The sequence below is a fragment of the Amphiura filiformis genome, chromosome 20 (assembly GCF_039555335.1).
Source record: "Amphiura filiformis chromosome 20, Afil_fr2py, whole genome shotgun sequence".
NCBI classification, from domain to species: Eukaryota; Metazoa; Echinodermata; class Ophiuroidea; order Amphilepidida; family Amphiuridae; genus Amphiura; species Amphiura filiformis.
In genome coordinates this window covers 16,444,667-16,467,879 of record NC_092647.1, presented here as the reverse complement: position 1 = coordinate 16,467,879, position 23,213 = coordinate 16,444,667, and the positions used below count along the sequence as shown (strand labels likewise).

General features: G+C 38.3%; 1 protein-coding gene across 1 annotated transcript in view; it reads left to right on the top strand.

The window, feature by feature from the left end:
• LOC140142635 (alpha-mannosidase 2-like) overlaps window positions 1–23,213 on the top strand; it is a 43,994-nt gene that overhangs the window by 12,333 nt on the left and 8,448 nt on the right. The window contains 17 exon segments of the mRNA XM_072164638.1: window positions 428–601; window positions 1,746–1,932; window positions 3,191–3,368; window positions 4,500–4,702; window positions 5,942–6,124; window positions 6,743–6,851; window positions 8,486–8,556; window positions 9,804–9,969; window positions 10,580–10,716; window positions 15,074–15,176; window positions 16,086–16,184; window positions 16,186–16,209; window positions 18,079–18,190; window positions 18,831–18,878; window positions 18,881–18,966; window positions 20,264–20,405; window positions 22,631–22,839. Coding sequence (XP_072020739.1) covers window positions 428–601; window positions 1,746–1,932; window positions 3,191–3,368; window positions 4,500–4,702; window positions 5,942–6,124; window positions 6,743–6,851; window positions 8,486–8,556; window positions 9,804–9,969; window positions 10,580–10,716; window positions 15,074–15,176; window positions 16,086–16,184; window positions 16,186–16,209; window positions 18,079–18,190; window positions 18,831–18,878; window positions 18,881–18,966; window positions 20,264–20,405; window positions 22,631–22,839 — 2,231 coding nt within the window.

Below are 23,213 nucleotides of genomic sequence, written 5' to 3'. Positions count from 1 at the left end.
ACAGTGTACCATTTGATTTTTTTAACCATTGTGAATTGCATGTGTACTGATTGTTAGAATATTGGACAGAATTGAGTACAAAATGGCTGATTTTGGCACAGACCCCAATATCTAGCTTCAAGGGGCGCTGCCCATGGATCCCACCTTTGCCGGGCTGTTGCCCCTGGACCCCCACCAGGGGTAAGGCGGGCTCCTAGACCCCACCCATTACAGGCTTTGTGCCAAGGGGCTCACCAGTTAGGCATGGGTGCTTTGCATGCTTTAGGTTATTTTCAAGAAGTTACTTTTTTTTTCATTTTCAATGTTGCCAGGTATGGAAATGTGAATCCAAAAAAAATGATTTTGGGCAGTTCATGGCAAAGGTGGGTTTCCTGTTGTTGTTTTTTACAACCCTGTAAAATGTTGTTTCTGGTTTATTTATTCACAGGAGTGAAGCCCAAGCATGGCTGGGCCATTGATCCTTTTGGTATGTCACCAACCATGGCATACATTCTACAACGCATGGGATTTGAAGCTATGGTCATACAGAGAGTCCATTATGATGTCAAGAAATATCTTGCATTTGAGAAAAAGCTGGAATTTATGTGGAGGCAAAACTGGGGTAAGTAAATCTACCATAGAAGTTGACAGTGAGCATAAAGCTAAGGATGTCTAGAGCAACACAGAAAGTGAAGGGATTGTAAAATGATGTTTGCAATGGCCATGCGATAATTGGTTATGAGTCAGTTGTAGATAGCTGGCAGCACTGGGTTTTCTGCTGCACTGACTATTCATCAGCTCATTTCAGCTTGCACATGCACACCAAAGCTAACCCAGTGAATTTTCAGATATAAGGGTGATTTCTGGTCTTTCTGGTTGGAATTTGATGATTTCAGGACTAGAGTCAAGATCAAATGTGACTTAAATCATAAGAAGAATGAGTGTTGCACCTAATGTCATAAAGTTACAAAAAAGGAGGTATGATATTAGAACTACTTGAAGCAGGCCCAATGAACTAATTTTGTTTAGTAAAGCATACAAATTTATGTAGACTTCCTAATGGGAGTTTGCAATGGGCTGTTCCAGTTGAAATTCATTATCATCACCCATTCAGGTAATCTTATTTGATTTGAAATCACACTCCTTGTGTGGGAGATTAAGGTCATGTTTCCATATGAGGGTGTGTGGATTTTAGCTGGAATAGCCCAGTGACCATACAGGGTTGCCAAACACACGATTTGGTAGCCCAATTGGGCGACTTTTGAAGATTTCCCCACGACTTTTAACAATTTCCTGTCCAATTGAAACCAATGGTTAAGAAATAAATTGGGCGACTTTCAACATTGGCTCCCGCGATTTCCGATATTTTCCTGCCCCATAGAACCAATGGTTAAGAGGAAAATTGGACGACTTTTCGATTATTTGCCCCACGATTCGGGCTGAAATTTTTTGGCAACCCTGTGACCATAAGGGTTGAAGTTGTGTTTAAATTTACACTCCCATTGGGCTATTCCAGTTGAAATCCATACAACCTTATGGAAGACATGACCTTAATCTTCCACACATAGATGGGTGTGAATAATTTTAAATGAGGTTATATTGGAATGGGTGACTCCATAATGAAATCTGCACACACCATGTGGGAGATTCTATAGAGAGCATTCCTTAAACGATACACCCCAAAAAGTGTGTAATGATCATTTATATAAATCATTACCAAATATGTTGTTTTACCCAAATTCTTCCTCTTTCTCTCTCCTTTCTAGACCATGGTTCAACCACTGATATGTTCTGCCACATGATGCCATTCTATAGTTATGATGTACCTCACACCTGTGGACCAGACCCTAAAGTGTGTTGCCAGTTTGACTTCAAAAGGTTGCCAGGGGGTCGTATCTCGTGCCCGTGGAAAGTACCACCTGTACCTATTACTGATACCAATGTGCAGTCCAAGTAAGTTATTCAATCTTAAATGATGACAGTATTACACACCTCAAGTCTTTGAATTTGTTGGTACCTAGTTTATGTACATGTACAAGGTTTTGGCCTCAATGTCCCTCATTCCGACTTCGTTAGTTTGGCAGGTCTGCAAGTTGGTTTAAGGCAAATATAACTTCATGAATATGTATTTGTGTTGCATGTGATCCAATCATATTTTGTCTAAGGTAATTATAATAAGAGGTAATGTGGTAATACACAACATGCTCATCTATCCTGGCACAATTCTTGGACCTCAATACATTTGCACATTCATTGAATGACCTTTGACAATTTGGGTACAAAAACTCACACCCTGCAACTTGAGGTCAAATTTTACACTATGATTGTTTAATTAAGGTTATTGAACTATGCCATTGGGATGAGGCCATTGTGGTCCATAGTGATATAAGAGACTTTATAATCACTTTTCCGCATGGATGGCTCTATTTATGGCTGTATGTGACATTTTGATTAAAGTTTCGGTTTCATATGAACAATTTAAATATTATGGCTGAAAATGAAAAACCCGGTCTCCCATGAACAGTTCAACACCAATTGCAACCAAATTGGGGCCATGGCTGCACTATTTGAACTTTCATGTAATGGTGGTGTTCAAGGTCACACACTGAGGTCAAAGGTCATTAGTGGTCAACATGAAAAATTAGCTGAAACTGAAATGAAATTGCATAAGCAGGTGGTCACAAAAGCAGACAAGACTCATGGTTTCAGAACCGCATTGTATTACTTGTAAATACAGGGGGTCAAATGCAAGTCATTGATATCTGATAATTGATCGCAAGGCAAAGTATGTAATTGTTCCACTCTCACACATAAATAACCTGTGTTTGTGTATCGGTTCTTAACACACAAACAAGCGTACACAATCACAACGAGTAAGCCTACGTACTTGTGCATCGGATATTAAATGTGAATTAAAACAGCGACATTTTAAATAGATTTTTTTAAACATCTTTGTTATTTTCATGAAGCAACTTTTTTTAAATGGCAGTAATGATTGACAGTAATAAGTTTGCATCATCTGTTTTACGGTTATTGCATGAAATCATCACAGTTTGTGTTGGTTGATATTTTTCCTTGGAGCTAAAAATACCTTTGTCCAAATCAAATTTCATGCAATGACCTCAAAGCTGATAGTGCGCACTTATTACCGTCTAATCAGTTACAGGTCCAACAGGCCTACACATAATTGTTTGATAATCTTTTCTTTCAGAGCCCAGATTTTACTAGATCAGTATCGCAAAAAAGCTACACTGTACAAGAGCAACGTCTTGCTGGTTCCACTTGGAGATGATTTCAGATACGACAAAACTATAGAATGGGATCAGCAATACAATAATTATCAAAAGCTATTTAATTATATGAATTCAAGGGAGGACTGGTTTGTCAAGGTAAGATCTATGTTATGTGTGTTTGCATCAACACCGAGCATATTAACAACACAAATGACAGATCATTTTGCTGTCTGCCATGCAGCAGGCCATAGACGTAAATCCCAGGGATGGGGATATAAATCCTCCAATATTTTGCCGGGGGGGATGGTCCATACAATCATCTCCCCAATGTTGACCCCTGTATGTGGGTTTCTGACCAAATTAACCTCATATTTGGCCATTTTAGCCCCAAAAGTGCAAAGTTGTGCGCACTTCACACGATTTTATTCCACTTTTGCACCAAATTTCATAAGTTTTAATATGGCAAAATGGGGAAAAAACACATTTTATCAGCTAATACAGACCCATTCTAGATCAGTGCTTCTATAGATGAATCCGACGAGCCAAGTTTATGGTCAGGATTAAGTTGGCCATAGCTGGGGCCATCTGTGCCAAACTAGCTTAGTTTGTTTGGATTGTGATCCAAGACGCTCACTTTCGCGAGCGCATCGGAGCGTGTAGGACTTGCGCTACATCACGGGAGTGGTAAACACTGCACGCCTATGATACTGGCGTTGCTTAAAATGGATGGATGGCCCCAGCTATGGTTGTCAAGTGAGGTGTAGGAATGTGTCGGATTCGTCTATAGGTTTGTGCTGCGCATGCAGATAAGCATTGCATAGGCGTCACATATCTACATGTTAACAAAAGCCGTTATACTATAAGACACAATGCTTTGTTGCATGTGTGTACTCCCACCCACTAGGTTTACCAATCTGGATTTTCATTGCTTGTATTATAAACAAATATTACAAAGTACATATCAAGGCTCAATTCCTCAAAGTAAACAACATGTTGAATACATAGCCACATTAAAGAGAAAATGCTACCTTTGTTTACATCAAGGAAGAGCATGTATGCACAGGGTAACAATGTGTATCATGGAAATTGTGTGAGTAAACATACTTGATGCTATGCAGACACAATCAGGGCACATTATTTGCGAATGGACTCTAACATGATTTGTTTGGACAAATCACAACCCACGATTTTGAATAATGAATTGTAGCGGTAATAAAATCTTTCCAAAGCATACATGTGTAATATTCAGGGCATATCACCATTAACATATTACTATTCCTTCATTAGGCAAAGATTGGTACACTAGCAGACTATTTTGGAGCTGTATTTGATCGTACCCGTCCTCCAACAGCTAATCAACCAGAGGGATTCCCTGTACTTGCTGGTGACTTCATGACTTACACAGACAGGGAAGATCATTATTGGAGTGGCTACTACACATCAAGGCCATTCTATAAAAACATGGATAGAGTACTGGAAGCACAATTAAGGTAACATATCATACACTGCAATGCAGTGGTAAGATGCTGTGCAAGTATTCGCCCCTTTGCACAGATCCGTCATGTTGCTACCAAAATGAGGTTCTCCCTGCAAACACATGTGCAAAATGTGCATTTCTGTTTCTAATGATTTCTAGCAACGCACTTGCAACATGTATGTGGTACTTAAAGCATGCATTTGCAGGCGTACACGTAAACAGCACTCACCTTGCGGGTAGAACCTCGTTTTGAGATGACCGTGCAAGCAGCGAATAGCCTTGGTTCAAGGCATCAGGCTGGTTTTCTCACTCACATCTCTATGATTGCATGTTGTTTTCGCTTTTCTATAAACCATGTCAAACTTTGCTAGACCACGTGTACTCATGTGTGAGAGATATGTCAGCCAATGAAAATATTTGATTCTCCCTTTAACCCCCTGAGTACTACCTGCTGATCTAACATTGCCTCTGATTGGTCAATTACATGATGTATTCACTTTAATCACCAATCAGAATGGAGCTTTGCAAATAATTCGCCCCCATTTTTTGTGTGATGAAATTATTCTAACAATGTTGCTGATTGGTCCAATTGATAATGAAAACTTCTTTTTGGCCAATCAGCAATCAGTTCTCATGGGGTTAAATTGGAGGGAGCTAATCAGAAACAGTTGCTGTGCTAGTCACTGATTTCTGGAAAGCACTACCACATGGAAGGTAGTCTGTTGAAGTGAAAACTGAACTGATTTCCATGTGGAATTTAGTGTCCTGCCTGATTTGATGGTTGCATCAGTTCTGTCTGGTGGTTGTATTTTTGACAACTAAATCAAGTGGGTCATTGTGTAAAACTCTACAATGTACATGTTTTTGCTAATTATGTATGCACTTTTAATTAACACCCACAAAATAATGGAATGATCCTTCCAACTTATTGGGTACAATTCTGGTTTACCCTACGCACCCTGTGTTTTAAGTCCAATTCTGGTTAACACTGCACACCCTGTGTTTCAAGTATAATTCTGGTGTGCTCTGCGCACCCTGTATTTTAGGCTTAGGGTTAGGATAATGGTTATAGTTATACTTATCTTTATTCTAATCACAAATCAGAATGGAGCTTTGCAAATAATTTGCCCCAATTTTTTTTTTTTGCGAGGTGAAATTATTCTAACAATGTTCCTGATTGGTCCAATTGATAATGAAAACTTCTTTTTGACCAATAGTCAGGTAGTTCTCATGGGGTTAACTTTGCTTTCAGAGCTGCAGAGATAGCGTATTCTCTAGCTGCTGCATCAGCAAGACAGGTGGGTGCAAATCAGTTTGCTGAAGATGATTTGATGAAATCCTTGACATACAGCAGGAGAATGCTAGGCTTATTCCAACATCATGATGGCATCACAGGAACAGCCAAAGATCATGTGGTGGTAGACTATGGTACAAGGTAAGAGTTGCTGAGTTGAGCAGCTTTCTAAAATATGCCAGGAGAAAGCTTGACTATTTTCAGCATATTGTTACTTGAAGATATGTTATGAAGGCTTGATGAGATTCATTATAGCATTGATTATGGTTTTGGGCTCATTCGGGGTCAAATCATCATAGATTGTCGCAAGTTCATGAAATTTGGTGGGAAGGACCACTGGAGCGAGATTCTAATTTAAACTGACTGAAATCTTCCACCAACCACCCAAACGAATAATTCTTATGTTTTTACAAACTGCGAAAGACTGGTGCCTGTCTAGGCAAAATATATTCAATCAATCAATTTCTGGAGGTTTTAACACATATATATTCAATCATGCAGTGGTGGACACTGTCATGTAAGACCAATGGGGCACATGTTTGGTGTGCACACTACATGCGCATCGAACGCAATGTCGCCATTGGTTGTGGTGTGTACTGCACGCAACATCTAAACTAATTTCCAAGGATTTCAGATTAGGTGTCTTCTGACAAGATGATGACATTGCAGGCATAGCCAAAGATCCTGGCAGGCAGGCAAAGAAAATACCATTTCAATAACATGATCATTTTGGTAACTCAATCTCATTCTTGTTTCCAGAATGTTAAGAGCCTTGAATGACCTGCAGAAGGTGTTGATGCAGAGTATTCACTTCCTGATGTCAGATGAAAAAGCCAATTTTATTCCACAGACGACTTTCTTCAATGTGGTAAGCATACATTGGGCTATTCCATTTAAAATCCATATTCCCCCTGTGCAAGGGTTTGGAAATATCTGCCACAGGGGGGGTATGAATTTCAAATGGAATGAGCACATTAAGCAGCTCCATTTTAAACTCGCTCTCCTTCTGTGGAAGATTCAAGTTGAATCTTTCTCAGAGGGGGTATGAAATTCAAATGGAGCTGCCTAATGTGCTTATTCCATTTGAAATTCATACTCCCCCTGTAGCAGGTATTTCCAAAATAAATCCACAGGGGAGTTGATTTTGAATGGAATAGCCCATTAAAGGCAGTCAATATATATCTAAGTAATGTTATTACCATGCCTAATATTTTACAGATTTCAGGGTTGATGATTTTTTTTAAATTTTTAACAAAAAATTTACAAAAATCAGATTTTTTTTATTTTAATCGATTTTTTTTAATTCCAAGAACTGTTACACCCCATTATAAATTCAAAAGAAACCAGTGGAATGCTAGACATATGTGCAATACTATCAGGTATTTACAAAAATTCAAAACGTGTTTTTACATGTGAAAATTTCAAAGAAAAAGTTTGGCAAAGATCATGGAGAAAACCTGTTGAATTCTGCACCTTGAAGATGAATTTTTAGCAATAGATATAAAATGACATCAAAGAGGTATTTTAATTGTATCCAAAAGCTGTAGAAACATCAGGAATGAAGTAAAACAGTCAATTTAAGAAAGAAATTAACTTACATTTACCAAAAATGGTAAAAAATGAAAAACGGTTGATTTAAATCAGTGATTTTTAAAATAGCCAATGTAAGCTAATAAGATGCATGCTGGCCCAGATAGCTTTGATAAATAAAGCAAGAAATGAAGAATATAGCAAGGGAAACAAATATTTTTAAATGAAATATGAGACTCGGACAAGTACTAATCATGTATCAGTTTCATATCTTGTAAGATGTCTGCAAAATCAGGAATACCTCAGGAAAATGCCTGAGTTACAAAAGAAGTGAATTACTAACAGACATAAAATGTAAGGGGTCAAGAAAATTTGAAATACCATATTCATTCCAATAAGCGCCCATGCCCCATTAAGCGCCCACCCAAGGTATTTTCAATTTGCTAAAGGGTGCCATTAATGTCGAAGTGACCGATAGAAGTCGATACGGAGAAACAGCTGCAGGACTAGAAGTCCTGTGTAAACTTGCAATACATTTTCAGCATCAGATAAGCTACTAGAACATCTCAGGACCCTTTTATAACCTTAAAAAAAAAAAAATTTTTAAAACGCAGTGATTTATAGTGCGCTACGCACAGGCACAACGCCTAGACGTTGATCCACAAGCCTCAGCACACTTTACCTACATCAATTTGCCCCTTATGAAAAAATTAGGTAAACCAGGTAATAAATAAGCGCCCCATAAAATGACTTTGTTAAGCGCCCTGGCGCTTATTGGAATGAATACGGTACATGTATATGATGACTAAGGAATCAGAATCCTGATCTTGTGTCACCTCTGAAGTAATGATTTGTGATTTAACTTTGATGGGTTCTCATGGAAATAGGTATTACTGTTTAAATGCCACAATGCAGTACACAACTTATTTTTTCCATACTAAACTTTTTACTTCAATATTTTCTTTGGTACAGGATGAAGAAAGGAAATCTCACGATTCTATTCCAGAGAAGAAAACTCTCAAACTCTCAGACGAAGCACCAAGGTATGCCTCTTGTTATCAGCCAATCAGCTGACATATCCATTGGGCTATTCCATTAAAAATCCACACTACCCCTCTGGAAGATTTAACTAAAGTATTCCACAAAGAGAGTATGAGTTTTGAATAGAATAGACAATTGGGTAGCTTCGAATTGAAATACTCACTCCAGTTGTGGAAGATATAGGTAAAGCCATAATGCAGAGGGAGTATGAGTTTCAAAATGATTAACCCTGACCAATTACATTTGAAAAACATACTCCCTATGGAACATATTTCCAAAATCTTCCACAGGGGTAATGTGGATTTTAAATGGAATAGCCCAATTAAATTGCATCAGTGAATACAGCAAAACCTTTAAACTTCACAAGAGATACGAATGAGATTAAGAAAGGATAGAAGGTATATAGAGCAGATAAACAATTAAGAATATACCAAAAAGATTATATTCACAGAGGGCTGATTCACGCAGAACACAAACAACATACTTTGCCGGGCACGTGGCAATTTTATCCTCAAGTACATGTGCACTATTTGCCCTCCATGAGCGACACGCAAACATGGCAGAGTCGGTACATCTAACAAGGTTTTCCTGAATTGATTTCACTTATTTTGAATCTTTGATTAACTAAAATGGTGTTGCGTGAATGTAGCATCCATTTATAGTATGGTTCAACACATATCCACAAAAAAAACCTTTTTTCCAAAATGTCTGTTGATTTGGACATTGAATTTGCGAAATAGGCCACAGTGTTGTTATGTTGGGCTGTCAACAAACAATCTGCAAAAAAGCTTATGCACACAAACATTATGTTGTCCTAGAGTTTTGGAGTAAGTTGGGGGATGAAGCTGTGGATCACAAATTGCCTCTTTAATAGGATTGAGAAGTGTTTCAGAAAATAGTCTAAATAATATGCAGATGTAACCAACTTCAAGGACGGTGCCCTAGCGGTTAGGACATTCATCTCTAGATCGTAAGGTTGTCGGTCCAAACCCCATCAGGGCCAACATGTTATGTCCTACATCTTGGCAAAACATCTCGTTTGTTCCACACCACCCAGGTGCATAATGGGTAGCTTTTGTTGTTGTTGGTATGGTGTGAAATATCCTTGTGGCAGTGGAATAAAATGTTTTTGAACACATTTTAAAAAGGTGGTATACAAATGCCAACATTTTTCTCCATGAAAATAAATTGTTAGATCTTTGAAAATATGATTTTTTTTTACCAAAATAATTGTTTGTTTATCTTACAGTATCGTAGTTTTCTACAATTCGCTAGCTCAAGAAAGACGAGAGTTGGTCCACATATATGTATCATCGGCAAATGTCCAAGTTACAGATGATGAAGATAATATAATTCCAAGCCAATCCAATTTGAGATGGTCAGGGCAAACAGACAGCTCACAAACAGAGTATGAGGTAAAGAATGCAATGGGATCTGCCCCTTGAGATCCTTTAATAATTTGAGGGCTGGTCAGTACACAGTAATAACCACCTATAGAGCATTTGTAGAGCATTTGGAACACTTCTGTTGCTCTATTTTGTCAATTGAATTATAAGTAAACATTGGTGAAGCTTGATTCTAAAATGTACAGCTTGAAATATTTATATATGGTGAATATGGCCAATATGGTGAAAAAGTGGTGAAGCTTGAACTATGTAAATGGCCAGTATGGTGAAACAGTGGTGAAGCTTCAGACCTGCCGAAGACTGACAAAAGTGAAGCCTCACCTATGGAAATAATGCAAAGGGTGAAGCCTGGACTAACACATTTGCTGATAAGAGTGATGCTGTGCCTTTGCTTTTTGTAAAGTATGTGAAGTGATGGTGAAATCCTGACATTATAAATAATTGGCTCAGGTGAAGAAAGGTGATGACCTGAGGAGGGTGGATCCAGGCTGCAGAGTGATGCCTGCATAAATCACACAATTTGTGTCAGTTTTTGACCATTTTTAAGCATTGTAAAAATTCCAGCAATTTGATAAGAGTAAATGTGTTTAACAATTACTTTTATGACCTTTCATTTCAGTTGGTGTTTGTTGTAGAAATCCCACCTGTTAGCATCAAGAAGTACCTTGTAAAAGATATGGGTGGCAGACCATCAGAGGGTCATCATGTATCTAAAGTAGAGATGTATCATGCTGGTATAGATGAAACAGAAACCAGGTGAGTCAGTGAGTGAGTGGGTTAGTATCAAGAAGTACCTTGTAAAAGATATGGGTGGCAGGCCATCAGAGGGTCATCATGTATCTAAAGTAGAGATGTATCATGCTGGTATAGATGAAACAGAAACCAGGTGAGTCAGTGAGTGAGTGGGTTAGTATCAAGAAGTACCTTGTAAACGATATGGGTGGCAGACCATCAGAGGGTCATCATGTATCTAAAGTAGAGATGTATCATGCTGGTATAGATGAAACAGAAACCAGGTGAGTCAGTGAGTGAGTGGGTTAGTATCAAGAAGTACCTTGTAAACGATATGGGTGGCAGACCATCAGAGGGTCATCATGTATCTAAAGTAGAGATGTATCATGCTGGTATAGATGAAACAGAAACCAGGTGAGTCAGTGAGTGAGTGGGTTAGTATCAAGAAGTACCTTGTAAACGATATGGGTGGCAGACCATCAGAGGGTCATCATGTATCTAAAGTAGAGATGTATCATGCTGGTATAGATGAAACAGAAACCAGGTGAGTCAGTGAGTGAGTGGGTTAGTATCAAGAAGTACCTTGTAAAGCGATATGGGTGGCAGACCATCAGAGGGTCATCATGTATCTAAAGTAGAGATGTATCATGCTGGTATAGATGAAACAGAAACCAGGTGAGTCAGTGAGTGAGTGGGTTAGTATCAAGAAGTACCTTGTAAAAGATATGGGTGGCAGACCATCAGAGGGTCATCATGTATCTAAAGTAGAGATGTATCATGCTGGTATAGATGAAACAGAAACCAGGTGAGTCAGTGAGTGAGTGGGTTAGTATCAAGAAGTACCTTGTAAAAGATATGGGTGGCAGACCATCAGAGGGTCATCATGTATCTAAAGTAGAGATGTATCATGCTGGTATAGATGAAACAGAAACCAGGTGAGTCAGTGAGTGAGTGGGTTAGTATCAAGAAGTACCTTGTAAAAAGATATGGGTGGCAGACCATCAGAGGGTCATCATGTATCTAAAGTAGAGATGTATCATGCTGGTATAGATGAAACAGAAACCAGGTGAGTCAGTGAGTGAGTGGGTTAGTATCAAGAAGTACCTTGTAAAAGATATGGGTGGCAGACCATCAGAGGGTCATCATGTATCTAAAGTAGAGATGTATCATGCTGGTATAGATGAAACAGAAACCAGGTGAGTCAGTGAGTGAGTGGGTTAGTATCAAGAAGTACCTTGTAAAAGATATGGGTGGCAGACCATCAGAGGGTCATCATGTATCTAAAGTAGAGATGTATCATGCTGGTATAGATGAAACAGAAACCAGGTGAGTCAGTGAGTGAGTGGGTTAGTATCAAGAAGTACCTTGTAAAAGATATGGGTGGCAGACCATCAGAGGGTCATCATGTATCTAAAGTAGAGATGTATCATGCTGGTATAGATGAAACAGAAACCAGGTGAGTCAGTGAGTGAGTGGGATAGTATCAAGAAGTACCTTGTAAAAGATATGGGTGGCAGACCATCAGAGGGACATCATGTATCTAAAGTAGAGATGTATCATGCTGGTATAGATGAAACAGAAACCAGGTGAGTCAGTGAGTGAGTGGGTTAGTATCAAGAAGTACCTTGTAAAAGATATGGGTGGCAGACCATCAGAGGGTCATCATGTATCTAAAGTAGAGATGTATCATGCTGGTATAGATGAAACAGAAACCAGGTGAGTCAGTGAGTGAGTGGGTTAGTATCAAGAAGTACCTTGTAAAAGATATGGGTGGCAGACCATCAGAGGGTCATCATGTATCTAAAGTAGAGATGTATCATGCTGGTATAGATGAAACAGAAACCAGGTGAGTCAGTGAGTGAGTGGGTTAGTATCAAGAAGTACCTTGTAAAAGATATGGGTGGCAGACCATCAGAGGGTCATCATGTATCTAAAGTAGAGATGTATCATGCTGGTATAGATGAAACAGAAACCAGGTGAGTCAGTGAGTGAGTGGGTTAGTATCAAGAAGTACCTTGTAAAAGATATGGGTGGCAGACCATCAGAGGGTCATCATGTATCTAAAGTAGAGATGTATCATGCTGGTATAGATGAAACAGAAACCAGGTGAGTCAGTGAGTGAGTGGGATAGTATCAAGAAGTACCTTGTAAAAGATATGGGTGGCAGACCATCAGAGGGTCATCATGTATCTAAAGTAGAGATGTATCATGCTGGTATAGATGAAACAGAAACCAGGTGAGTCAGTGAGTGAGTGGGTTAGTATCAAGAAGTACCTTGTAAAAGATATGGGTGGCAGACCATCAGAGGTCATCATGTATCTAAAGTAGAGATGTATCATGCTGGTATAGATGAAACAGAAACCAGGTGAGTCAGTGAGTGAGTGGGTTAGTATCAAGAAGTACCTTGTAAAAGATATGGGTGGCAGACCATCAGAGGGTCATCATGTATCTAAAGTAGAGATGTATCATGCTGGTATAGATGAAACAGAAACCAGGTGAGTCAGTGAGTGAGTGGGTTAGCATCAAGAAGTACCTTGTAAAAGATATGGGTGGCAGACCATCAGAGGGTCATCATGTATCTAAAGTAGAGATGTATCATGCTGGTATAGATGAAACAGAAACCAGGTGAGTCAGTGAGTGAGTGGGTTAGTATCAAGAAGTACCTTGTAAAAGATATGGGTGGCAGACCATCAGAGGGTCATCATGTATCTAAAGTAGAGATGTATCATGCTGGTATAGATGAAACAGAAACCAGGTGAGTCAGTGAGTGAGTGGGTTAGTATCAAGAAGTACCTTGTAAAAGATATGGGTGGCAGACCATCAGAGGGTCATCATGTATCTAAAGTAGAGATGTATCATGCTGGTATAGATGAAACAGAAACCAGGTGAGTCAGTGAGTGAGTGGGTTAGTATCAAGAAGTACCTTGTAAAAGATATGGGTGGCAGACCATCAGAGGGTCATCATGTATCTAAAGTAGAGATGTATCATGCTGGTATAGATGAAACAGAAACCAGGTGAGTCAGTGAGTGAGTGGGTTAGTATCAAGAAGTACCTTGTAAAAGATATGGGTGGCAGACCATCAGAGGGTCATCATGTATCTAAAGTAGAGATGTATCATGCTGGTATAGATGAAACAGAAACCAGGTGAGTCAGTGAGTGAGTGGGATAGTATCAAGAAGTACCTTGTAAAAGATATGGGTGGCAGACCATCAGAGGGTCATCATGTATCTAAAGTAGAGATGTATCATGCTGGTATAGATGAAACAGAAACCAGGTGAGTCAGTGAGTGAGTGGGTTAGTATCAAGAAGTACCTTGTAAAAGATATGGGTGGCAGACCATCAGAGGGTCATCATGTATCTAAAGTAGAGATGTATCATGCTGGTATAGATGAAACAGAAACCAGGTGAGTCAGTGAGTGAGTAAGTGGCAGGCAAAATTATGATCAAAGTGGACATTTTAGGGCTACAATAGTTTTAAAATGCAGAACCTTTTTTTTAATGATTTTTAATCTTTTTTCCACAGATTTGGAGAGTCCCTTGACTTACAGCGAAGTGCTGCAATCATTCGTGGTTGATTTTAAAAAAATAGAAAAAATTACCAAAAATTTCAAGTTTGTATCCAAATGGAGCAAATTTGTAACTTGCGTTCACTTCAAAATCTATTAAAGATATAAAAATGTGTACAAGACCAATGCATTTTTAGATCTTCATTAGCCTTTGCAGTGAGTACAAGTTAAAAATCTGCCCTTTTTGGATACAAACTTGTAATTTTTTGGTGATTTTTTTCCAATTTCTTTTTAAACAACCACAAATGGTTTTTGCTGGGCCTTGGCAATATGTAACATTTTCAGTGTTCTCAACTTGTTACTTTACAATGTAGTCTTATTTACTTTAATACTATGGAAATGTTTACTTTAATACTATGGATATTGTGCTAAAATCGCTATTTTGGGCTTGGGGCGCTGCCCCCCCCCTGTAAAATCATTCCAAAAAATTGCGTCCCTGATTTTTCAGGATTTAGGGTTGGTCGCTGAGGACAATACAACTTTAAAAAAGAAGCGCAGTCACAAGCCTCAGCTGCTTCAAGAGCGCACATCCTAGATATTCCACAAATAGCCATCGCAACCAGGATCAGCTCCCCAAGTTTCTTACGGGTTACAACGAGACAATTGGCAGTAAGTTCCTTGTCCAGGGCAATTTCAAGCTATCTCAATTTTCCACGAGAGCATACCAAGCACTGCCAGGGTTCGAACCCGCAACCTCTTGCACCATAGTCAAATGTCTTAATGATTGAGCTAACTTGACTGCTAATAAGTTGGATTTTTTTTTGCCTAAGTTGGCTTCAATAACAAAATATTATTGATGCTTTGTTACTTTCAGGGGTTCATTCGAAGTGAAGCGCTCCCGTGGTGAGGCAGCGGATTTCTCCATTGAAAATGCTTTCCTCACGGCTAAATTCTCAGGAACAAATGGCATGTTACAGGTAAGTTTGATCACAAAATCATCTGTAAATGTAGTGTGTAGTCACATGTTGAATGAGGAGATTTTATATTTGAGCTTAGCTGTGTAACTTGAAGGAATAGCCAATTGAAGGAATATGCTGAGGTACAGAAACCATTCTTACAGATGAAGTTCTTGAGGCATTAGACCTATTTATGCTCCTGGCATACATTATCGATGCTATTATCGACCATGTCTGCAACTTGGTAAGCTTGTTACACAAGCTAAGATAGCATGGAAATATCAGCATTTTGAAACATCTTGGTTGAAAAAAGTGTTTGGAGCGTTTATTTGAGGGGGGGGGGGGTGACTATTCAAGGAAATTCGGTATGCAGTTTACTCTCTCACAGGAATGATTTAGGACTTTGGAGTTCTCATAAAAAAAATCATTTAAATGTATCCTGCATAAAGAATGATTGTGATCAAAATGTGCACTTTTTCTTTGTGTAATTGCACAGTAGTTCCAACTCTGTTTTACTACAACATTTGTTTAGTTTGATTTTATATCATTTAAAATGTGATGAACAGGGTTTCCACGGTCCTTGAAAGTCCTTGACTTTTAAAAACACCTTTTCAAGGCCTTGAAAGTCCTGGAAATTTGCACAAGGTCCTTGAAAGTCCTTGAAAATTGGAATTTTACCTAAAGAATAATTTTGACCAAATTTGGGGAGTGGAGAGGAGCTGTCACTTTCGTTAATCGTAATATGTGCCGCATGGGGAGCCGCATCATGATTTTTATGTTGTGGTAAGTCCTTGAAAATCATGCTTTTGGACCTTGAAAGGCCTTGAAAAGTCCTTGAATTTTAAAGGCTGCAAGGTGCGGGAACCCTGGATGTATAATTATTTATCATTTTGAAAGTGAAATGATGTTGCTTTTCAATCCTTGTCATAGTCATTAACTACCAAAGAAGACGACAAGCAAACAGACGTAACAATCGAATTTATGACGTACGGCACAGCATCAGGAAAATCTAAAAGTGGAGCTTACTTATTTTTTGCCGGACAGAGATGCACAGGTAAGTATAATTTGCAATATTAACCTTGTGTCTTTCCGTTCTATAGACCTTTTCAAATTGAAGTTTTCCGAAGTTTTTTATGGATGACCCCGTTTACAATTCCGGGTCATCGACGCTAACGCAAACGCAACTATTGCGTCTGAACACAGATCTGCGTGAAAGACACAGGTCAAGCGCTGGGTATGGCTTGTGCAAGAGATTCATATTTCTATTGCGAAGACCACACAAAGACCAAATCAAATTTGCCGCAGACGACAAACATTTGCATTTTTCTTTCTTGTACTGTCTCATAGTAAAGTGCCAAATAATGGAAGTGTTAGTTCAATACCTTTAGAAAATATTTCTCTGTGATGACTCATGTTGATTTTGGCTAAATACGTTGTATTTTCACTCAAAAGGGTACATGATTCCGTTTGATTCATTGTGCACCAATTTGACCCCCTAGCGTACTGAATAAATACTGTGGTTTTCCGATCTTGATTTGAAAAGGTCTATTACCAAACATTTGAATTGCCTAGTGCTAGGAAACTAACTGCCCCTTCATACTACCCTGTGAACAACAATATTGAAGAGTGCAAAACAAAACGACAGAATAGTTTTGGAAGAAAGCTTGAATGAATTTGATCAAGAAAGGCACTTTGTAAATGCACTAGAAAAGAAAGACAGTTTTAAAACTGTATCAAGTTTGACAGAGAAGAAGATAGGAATGAAGTTAGAAAAACAGTTTTGAAATCTTGGACTGTTTGAGGAAGAAACTGAGCGAGAGTGACAAGTGAAAAACAAGTTATGGAGATGGAATAGGGTATAATTTAGGGAGGACAGTTTTTATGGTCTACTAGCTCAGCAATGCTTTGCTGTCTTCGATAATGGTTCATGTGCGCTAGAGCGCTCGATAGGAACAAGCTTAACAGTATACTGAGTTTGCTGATATCTATCGGAGCGTTCAGCAGAGCAACAGGATTATAAACACGGTTGATGGTAAAACCAAAATCAATTTCCTTTTTGTTCAGTAAGTACATAACGACCCACTCATCAACTACTCAAGTGGTCATTAAATAAGCATGTCTCGGGTCATGTCTGCGGTCAATAGAAAGTAAATAATGTGTGTAAGTTTATGTTTACATAAAGTGGTGTAATTAGGTTTCAAGGGGTTGTTAATTCAAGCATGGTCGTAAAATTGATTTGATCGATATTTTGGTCAATGCGTTGTATCGGAGCAGAGTTGTCCATTGAGCGGAGCCTAAAAGAGTTTGCTACTGGCTTTAATGGGTTTGGGCTTTGATAACAGCCAGGTACCTCTCCGATACAATGCGCTATCGAAGACAGCAAAGCATTGCTGAGCTCAGTAGACCATAAAAACTGTCCTCCCTTAGAGGGGTTTTACATGCACAGATGCATGTAACATTGGTTCTGTACATGTAAAATTGTGCCTGTACATGCAGAATTTTGTGATATTCGGCACATATTTAAGGAATAACTGCAGTTGTGCATGTAACTTATATTTTCTAAATCGATCCCTGAGATGGAAAGGAGGTAAAATGAGATGACTGAGATTGCTGACAGATGTGGTTGTGTTCACTGGACACAAGGTCCACTTTGTTTTTGTAGTTGTAAGGGCTCATATTGAAATTCCCTTACACAGGAAGGTGTGCGCGATCCTGCAGCTTTCCTGTGCTAGCCTTCTTTTGTTAAAATCCTGGGCAGAGTGTATTACTGATGCATATAATCCATCTGTTTTATGACCAAGCTTTCCTGAGGTGCACGCTTAGCGAGGGGAATCCTGCCTTCTTTCTGTGTGAAAACGTGGTAGGGTATTTCAATATGAGCCCTAAATTTATATATACTGTATATACTGTTTTCTCTTTTCAGCCTGTTAAGCTTTTAAGACCAAACATGCGTGTTATAAGAGGGCCTTTATTATCAGAAGTCCACGTCAGCACACCATTTGCTGAGCATAGAGTACAACTACCAAATACACCAGGTAAAAAACATGAGTAGATTCTATCATTAAAGTTCATCTGTGTTGGTAGTCAAATAAATGAAGAATTGAACTTTTGTTCACAACACATAAAGTTGCTCACCTGAAAATCCAGTTTGTTGATCGATTTGACGACTCTTGACTTGTGATGTCAGAACTGGAACGTAGACTCGTAGATTCAGAGGTAAAAAATTTGGTGTTTTGTGAAACTAAGAAAATCAGATTTTTTCCTCAAAACACCATAAAAATACCAAGCCGGGAATCAAAAAAAAAATCGCATATCGCATTTGTTTTCAAACAACTTGTGAGCTTTGAGACAATTTTTTTTTTGCCTAAACAAATGGTTGCAAGAAAATTTCACTAATTTGACCCATAATTCAGGCAGTACATTTTAGGCAACTGTGTTTGGGACAGGTCTAACTTAAGTTTCTCTTGTTTTAGTGTGATAGAAATGCCAAGTTTCATCAAGGTTTCTAGTCTTGATAAATATACTACATATGGCCAGTCATTTGGTGAAGAAAAATGCTTTGTTTTTATCTAAAATTGATTGCTTTTAAAACAAACATGATCTTTTCCTTTTCCATACTTTCATTGTTTATTACACGTAAGATCACCAACTAACAAGTTCTTTTTTTTTTTCCAGGTGTGGATAGCACCAGTTTATCAATAACAAATATAGTGGATATAAGAACAAAAAAAATAAAGAACTCATTATGAGGATACAAACAGACGTACAAAATAAAGATAGACATTTTTATACAGACCTTAATGCATTCCAGGTAAGTGTAGGAAAGCTGGCGGCACCAGGAATTTTTTTCGGGGGCAATTGGGGGAAAGTGAATTTATTTCAGGGGGGGGCAAAATCTACAAATTTTATGCAAAAATGCCACAAAAAGTCGAAATTTACGTAATTGGGGGTTTTGGCTCAAAAGTTGGGGGGGGGGGCCAAAATATTTGGGGTGAAATGAAATGCCCCCAGAAGGTGTATGAATTTCAAATAGAATGAGCACATTAGGCAGCTCCATTTGATATTCATACACCCTCTGAGAAAGATTCAACTTGAATCTTCCACAGGGAGAGTATGAATTTCAAATGGAATAAGCACAAATCTTCCACAGTGGGAGTGTGATTTTTAAATGGAATAGCTTATTTTTGATCATCTTGCGGTGCATTTAGACAAATATTTGAATTTTCATGTGTCACACTAAATTTCATTTGACAGCTAGCTTGCTTCTTGTTGTTGGTGTTTTGCAATTATTTTATCCCATTTCAATGTTATTTTTCTTACATAATCTGATTTAATATTTTGCATTTATCTAAACTTGAATTGAAATTTTGATGAACTTGTACCAGTGATAATAAATTGCACTTAATGTGTTTGTTTCGATAACCACTCTGTTATCTTTGTGTCAACATTGAATGAAGACTGCTACTGAGAACTGGTTATCCAATCACCTATTGATTTCTTTGTGATTGACTTGGTGTTGCCAGTTGATTTTTTCCTGCTGGATGTTTTGATGGATTTTGAAGGCACCATGTCAACAATGCCTAGAAAAGTTGCTTTTTGCCTTGTAAAGGTACCATAATTTTTCACCATTTTCTGCGATTCCTTTTTTCCGATGACGGCACCATATGAATCAATCTTCCTTTCACGCACTATTAACCAATCAAGAGTCGTGGGGAGTTTGATTAACAGTGATGTCAGATGCAAACTTGTCTTTAGACTCTTTTTATTTCTGTCTCAGATTATACTTTCTTTATTTCTGTCTTTTATATTAACTCTTAATATGCATGACTTTCTGGTAAATTTCATTACTATCTTTTAACCCTATGAGAGCTACCTGTCTATTGGTCAAAAACAAGTTTTCATTATCAATTGGACCAATCAGCAACATTGTCAGAATAATTTCACCATGCAAAATAATTGGGGTGAATTATTTGCAAAGCTCCATTCTGATTGGTGATTAAAATGAAGATATCACATAATTGACCAATCAGAGGCAATGTTAGATCGGCAGGTAGTGCTCAGGGGGTTAACTGTTCTTTGAAGTAATTAATAGCATATTTACATTGCAGATACAAAGAAGGCAAACATTAGACAAGTTGCCATTGCAAGCTAATTTTTACCCTATGACATCCATGGCATATTTAGAAGATGGAAATTCCAGATTTACAGTACACACTGCACAACCATTAGGCGTTGCCAGTTTAAAAACAGGTAAGATGCCATATATATACTGAGATACTCTCAAATGATGAGAACATTTTATTTCCCCATCCAATGATGGGGAAATAAGACTACAGTCTGTCCACTTAGTACAAAGTAAATAGACCTCGGAAACTGGAGGTATGAGAATAAACATTTCAGCGCAATGCGTGTGTAAATGCTTCTTTGGCGCGCCAACTGCTGCGCGATTTGTACTTACCAAGCGCACCACGCTCTTTTTACGCGTCACATGTTTTTTAACACATCGACCCCCCGATGCCACAGATTTGGTTTGTACTTCTATGTGGACAGACTCTATATTGAGAAGTGCTTTACAATTGCATGTACCGTATTCATTCCAATTAACAAGTCATTTTGGGTGGGTGCTTATTTTTTACCTGGTTTACCTAATTTTTTCGTTAGGGGCGTTTATTAGAGACAAATTTACGTATGTTATAAAAGGGCCCAGAGATGTTCTAGTAGCTTTTCTGATGCAGAAAATGTATTGCAAGTTTACACAGAACTTGTAGTCCTCCAGCTATAATTTTTACAACAAAACTAAATCATTTGTGTGAAAAATAGTTTTAAATTTGCTTACCCCATCAAAATTGACATCAGAAAGAAGCTCTTATTTTTCTATTATAAGGCAAAAAAATTAAATAAAAACATTGTTTGCTTGTCCTCCAGTGACCGACCGTATATGTACCACTTGTGTTTAAAGATAAAAAAGTTTTTAAAAACTTTCCAGATCAGCCGATCCAAATTTGTGTGTATGAATATGTTTTTTGGGTTTTTTTAATATTCTACTAAAATAAGCTTATAATAAAAACAAACTCAAAAATAAAAAATGTATAACAAAATAGTTAAATAAAAGCTTTCAGTAGACATAGATTCTAGAACCACGATGTCAGAATCTTTAGTCTCTGCACACACCTGTCTAGTATACGGCTACGCTTGCCTTTTTTGTGAGACCGAGCTTCGACAGTAAATGTGCATGTGATAAACAGTTTGCTTCTAATATCCAAACTGCTGATACACAAGCCTGTCCCATTAAAAAAAAAAAAAAACAACCACTGTTCAGATTTTGGAATTAATCCAAATTCAAAACTTTAAATTATTCCAGATCCAATTATATTCTTCCATAAAAGTGGAGGTACAATAAGGTTGCTAGACTTGAGTCCAGTCCTCGTTTACCGAGTTTAGGGTTAGGGTTTAGGGTTGGGATAGGGCAGTCTTGTAATTAGACTACTAGTAGAGTTGCACCCTATTCAGCAATCGCTCCAAAGTGGAAACGGTGTGGAAGATTTTGGAATTCCAAACAAAATCTTATTTTAGGCCAAAAATTGTGCAAAATTCTATTGGATTTGATAAATTTCAACAATTTTCAGCTGGAATGTCACATAAAGCTAGCAGGCATTTCCAGCTGGATAAAATGTAACTAATAACTAAGGCAAAGGGTGTATGGATTTTAAATAGAATTGCCCAACCTTGTAATCAAATCTCAGGCACAAAATACAGTATGAAAAATGGGCCGGCCACCTTCAGCGGTGTGTGCAGAGGGAGGGGGGAACAGCCCCTCCCCCCAGTTTGCTCTATCAGTCAGGCAAAAATTGACATTTTAGCGAACTTTAGTGGTCACTGTTCAATAAGTGTTCATGCCAGTTTGAGCTGGAAAATTTTCTGATAAGATCATTAAGATGAAACAATGAAAAGTGTATTAAACTTTGAATAAGCTTAACCTTTTAAGGCGAATTAAAAAAAATTGTGAAACCAATTGAACTATACATCAAAAATTTTGGTTGCAAGTGCCTATAATCCCTGTTTTGTTTTGTTCTTCACTTTTTCAAACTTCATTTTATCAAAAAAATTAGGTCAACCTTTTCAGGTTGTTCATGAAGTGGGCAGCAAAATCAACCTTGGGCGCAGTCATAGGGGGGAACGGGATTGTGTGCCCCCCCCAGTCAAAAAATCTGCACACATCACTGGCCACCTTAACCCTATGAGAACTACCTGCCGCTTGGCCAAAAAGAAGTTTTCTTTATCAATTGGACCAATCAGCAACATTGTTAGAATAATTTCACCACACGAAAAATTGGGGTGAATTATTTGCAAAACTCCATTCTGATTGGTGATTAAAGAGAATATATCATGTAATTGACCAATCAGAGGTAATGTTAGATCGGTAGGTAGTCAACATTTGTTGATTGATTACAATTGATTTTGTCTCGTACCCACAGGCTGGTTAGAAATAGTACTAGACAGAAGGCTAATGCAAGACGACAACAGGGGTGTCCAGCAAGGAGTAACAGACAACAAACGTACTCCACTACACTTCAAGCTGCAGCTGGAGAGACGCAGCGCCTCGTATGGGGGCGCCGGTGGAGCAGCAAATCAGCAGGTCAGGAACAAACCATTGTCACTATGGGGATGGTTTGGTGGGGATCAGGTAGGGGTACACCAGTTTGTGGGTTCCTGAATATATTGCTGTTAGCTTAATCTGATCACCTAGCTACTTCATATGCTGATAAGTCCTCCCCTGTCTGTGAGTAGCGAAACCCTGATTCCAGATAAAAAAATATCCAAAACTAACCTTTTCACCTGTTGCTTGGGTAAGTGTGTAGAGATAGCTTATTGAAAAATCCTTCAATAAGCTATCTTTTGAAATTTGCAGGAGAACATTAAATAGCTCTTCTGGAGCCTTCAAGGAGAGCTGTTTAGAGCATTTACAATAGAATGTAAAGAGAGAATGGTCAACTAAGGAGAGCTAAAAATCACTCTCCTACATCAGATTTAAGAAGAGCAGTAGAGAGCGATTGGTCT